The following is a 2745-nucleotide window of genomic DNA, read 5'->3' as shown; positions in this document are numbered from 1 at the left end:
CAAACAGGCTTTTCTCTGTTATATTGTTGACATACCAAACAATAAAGCACCTCTATTTCGTCAACCTGTTTACGTTTGCAGTCCCTTTAAGGTCCTACTAAAGCTTTGTCTGACCCTGTCTACCAACAAAAATGTCATGAAGAAAAGAGCAACAAAAAGTGTTTTTCTTACTACATTGACAGTAAAATCACTGGAGAGTTTGGCTCCTACCCCTAATATAACTGATACCCAGCATTTTAATTACTAATTTACAAGTAGATTTTTCAGATCATACTTGTGTGGTTTTTTTTTCTTTACAGTTCCATCTGCGGTCAAAAAACCTATAAGGAATCTCAGTTTATGCAGATCATGTGATCACATGATTCAGTTTCAAGGTTGCCCAAAAGTGCCGTTAATTAAAAAAAATAAAAAAATAAAAAATTACAACCTGTCCAGAATAATTTATCCTTTTATAACTTTCAGCAATAGCAATTTATTTATATGATACAATTGTTATTGTAAAACTATAGATATGTAAATAAAATCACATTCCCCATTTATACCACAGTCATTATTTTCTCTTTTTTTAATTCCTTTGTTGTGATTTTTTATTAAAGAATGAAGATTAACATGTTTCAATGTACATAAACTTTAAATGTATGCGATAAAAGTACAAAGGTAGAGAATGTAGAGGTCAAGGAAAACGGCAGGAAACTGTTCTCGCATATTCGACCGAGCCCTTTGACCTTCACCGACTTCCCAGAATCCATTGCGGTCCTCCACATTCGTGTGTGTCAAAACCGGTCAAAACCAAGGTGAGTCCGGGTTTCTGAATGAAATTCTGACCCAAACGTTTAGTCTCTGTCTACTGCCTCGTGTTGACGACAAACAGCGTTCTTTGGGGGTTGAAACAAGTTAATACAGTTAAGTAGCGGGCGGGTTTTAAGGCTCCGTTTCGCTGGTTTAAAGCCGGATTAGCATGCTAGCAAGGTTCAGCTACAAACATTTAAACCGAGCTAGTTTGAGTACGAGGGTCAAGTTTTCTTTTTCCCTTAAAGCTAACTTTCTAAAATACAAATACTTTTCTTATATACATACTTAATATGTATGAGTCTGTTCGTAAATAAGAATATTTGGAAGCTATGAGATGCTAAGCTAATGCTAGCACTATTTTAGCAGACTCCTCGACAACAGAAATGTTAAGATACCAAATTTTATTGCTATTTAATGTTATGTCGCTATAACGGGTATATGTTTTTCTTCTTTGGTCTAGGATTTATTCTTTTTTGTTTTAATATAATTTATTCTTTTTTAATTTAGATGACTTAATGTCCCTTTTCATTTACGAATATTTGTCCCCACTTTAGTATTTCTAATGGTTTTGACCGGAAGTGTAATTAAACTCCAGCGGAACCTAAAAAACAAAAGCTTGACCAAAATGAAACGAATTATTATGTTTTTTTTCTTTAACTGTTAAAAATATATTTTAGATAATGATGTTGAGAAAAATAGAAAAAAATGAGCCGTCTTTTCTTTCATTACATGATTTCTAAATTTTTGTATTTGACATAAGTTGACATATATTATCTGTCATATTAGGGTTTTAAGCCGCGCTGAACAAATAAGTAAATTAATTAGCTTTTGTGGTGTTAAATATTTGTTTGAATGTTAAATTTATTGCTTTTTTGTATGTATAAGTAATTAATTAAAATGTAAACATAAACTTCCAAAAAAGGGCATAGCCTTAACCAAAGGAGATATTTTAATCCATCTTAATTTCAGTGGTTTTTTTTACCTCTTTTATTAAAAAATAGCTCTACTTTTTTTTCATAAATGGCCATTTTTTTCCCCCAAAATATGTTACTTAACACAATTTGCATGGAAATTCTAAACAAGGACATGAAAAATCCATCCTAATTAATATTATTACAGATAATAGAAGGTCACCTTTTTAAATTTTATTTATTTTTTTTTTTGAAAAAGAAGAAGAAACAGGAAGTGGTCCAGAGAGGCCTCTAGATTTGAAATCTTCCCACACAAACTTGTTTCCTCAAGTTTAACGAAAACACTTACAAGTGTTGAAATTATTAACTTTATTTACTGTTCGCAGAAAAACTCAACATTCAGTTTAGCAAAAAAGAGATTAATTTTAACAATTCTGCCTGAAGGATTATTTATTTTGTTCCCTGATTTATTTAAAAAAAAAAAAAAACTTGAATTCTGGTGGATGGCGTGTGTGTTATCTTTGAGTGAGGACATTAAGCAGAGCGTCTTGTGGCGTCCTCCTCCCTGCAGATGGCGCTCCACCGGCTGTTCCAGCTGTCCTCCGTGCTGCGCTCTGCCGTCAGCCTGACGCTGCGCAGGAACGTCGGCCTCTCCGCCGTCGCCTTCAACAAAGCCAAGGAGCTGGACCCCGTGCAGAAGCTCTTCCTGGATAAGATCCGCGACTACAACCGCAAGAGCAAGTCAGTGTGACGCCTGTTCATCTATAGAACCCAACGGCCGCTTTATGTTCTCAGTGTTTAATCAAAACCAGAAATTAACCTTGTTTTCAGACATTTCCAGGGGTGTCAAACTCAATCGTACAAGGGGAAAAAATCCAGAACACACCTTAGGTCGCGGGTCGAACAGGATAAACGTTTATTGAACAATCTAAAACTACATTTTTTAAAACTTTAAAACCATAGATTTTTAACATAAATGTGAAATAGATATATAGCATTACCTGCGATAATGCTAGTGTGAGTGCTGTAAACTGAATTTGGC

At 34.3% G+C, this 2745-nt stretch overlaps 1 protein-coding gene across 2 annotated transcripts in view; it reads left to right on the top strand.

Annotated features, from left to right (window-relative positions):
• Positions 1-648: 648 nt before the first annotated feature.
• The window catches only part of atp5pf (ATP synthase peripheral stalk subunit F6), a 4908-nt gene continuing 2811 nt past the window's right edge, over positions 649-2745 (top strand). The window contains exons 1-2 of one of the 2 annotated variants that reach the window (XM_024294452.2): positions 649-794; positions 2275-2444. In XM_024294452.2, coding sequence (XP_024150220.1) covers positions 2275-2444 — 170 coding nt within the window. In that variant the 5' untranslated portion in view covers positions 649-794. Of the gene's footprint in view, positions 795-816; positions 903-2274; positions 2445-2745 lie in introns of those variants that run through there. The other variant, XM_024294453.2, reaches the window with a different exon arrangement.

This window comes from Oryzias melastigma, linkage group LG2 (assembly GCF_002922805.2).
Source record: "Oryzias melastigma strain HK-1 linkage group LG2, ASM292280v2, whole genome shotgun sequence".
Lineage (NCBI taxonomy): Eukaryota > Metazoa > Chordata > Actinopteri > Beloniformes > Adrianichthyidae > Oryzias > Oryzias melastigma.
The sequence above is the reverse complement of the archived record's forward strand: the minus strand, read 5'-3'. Positions and strand labels throughout refer to the sequence as shown.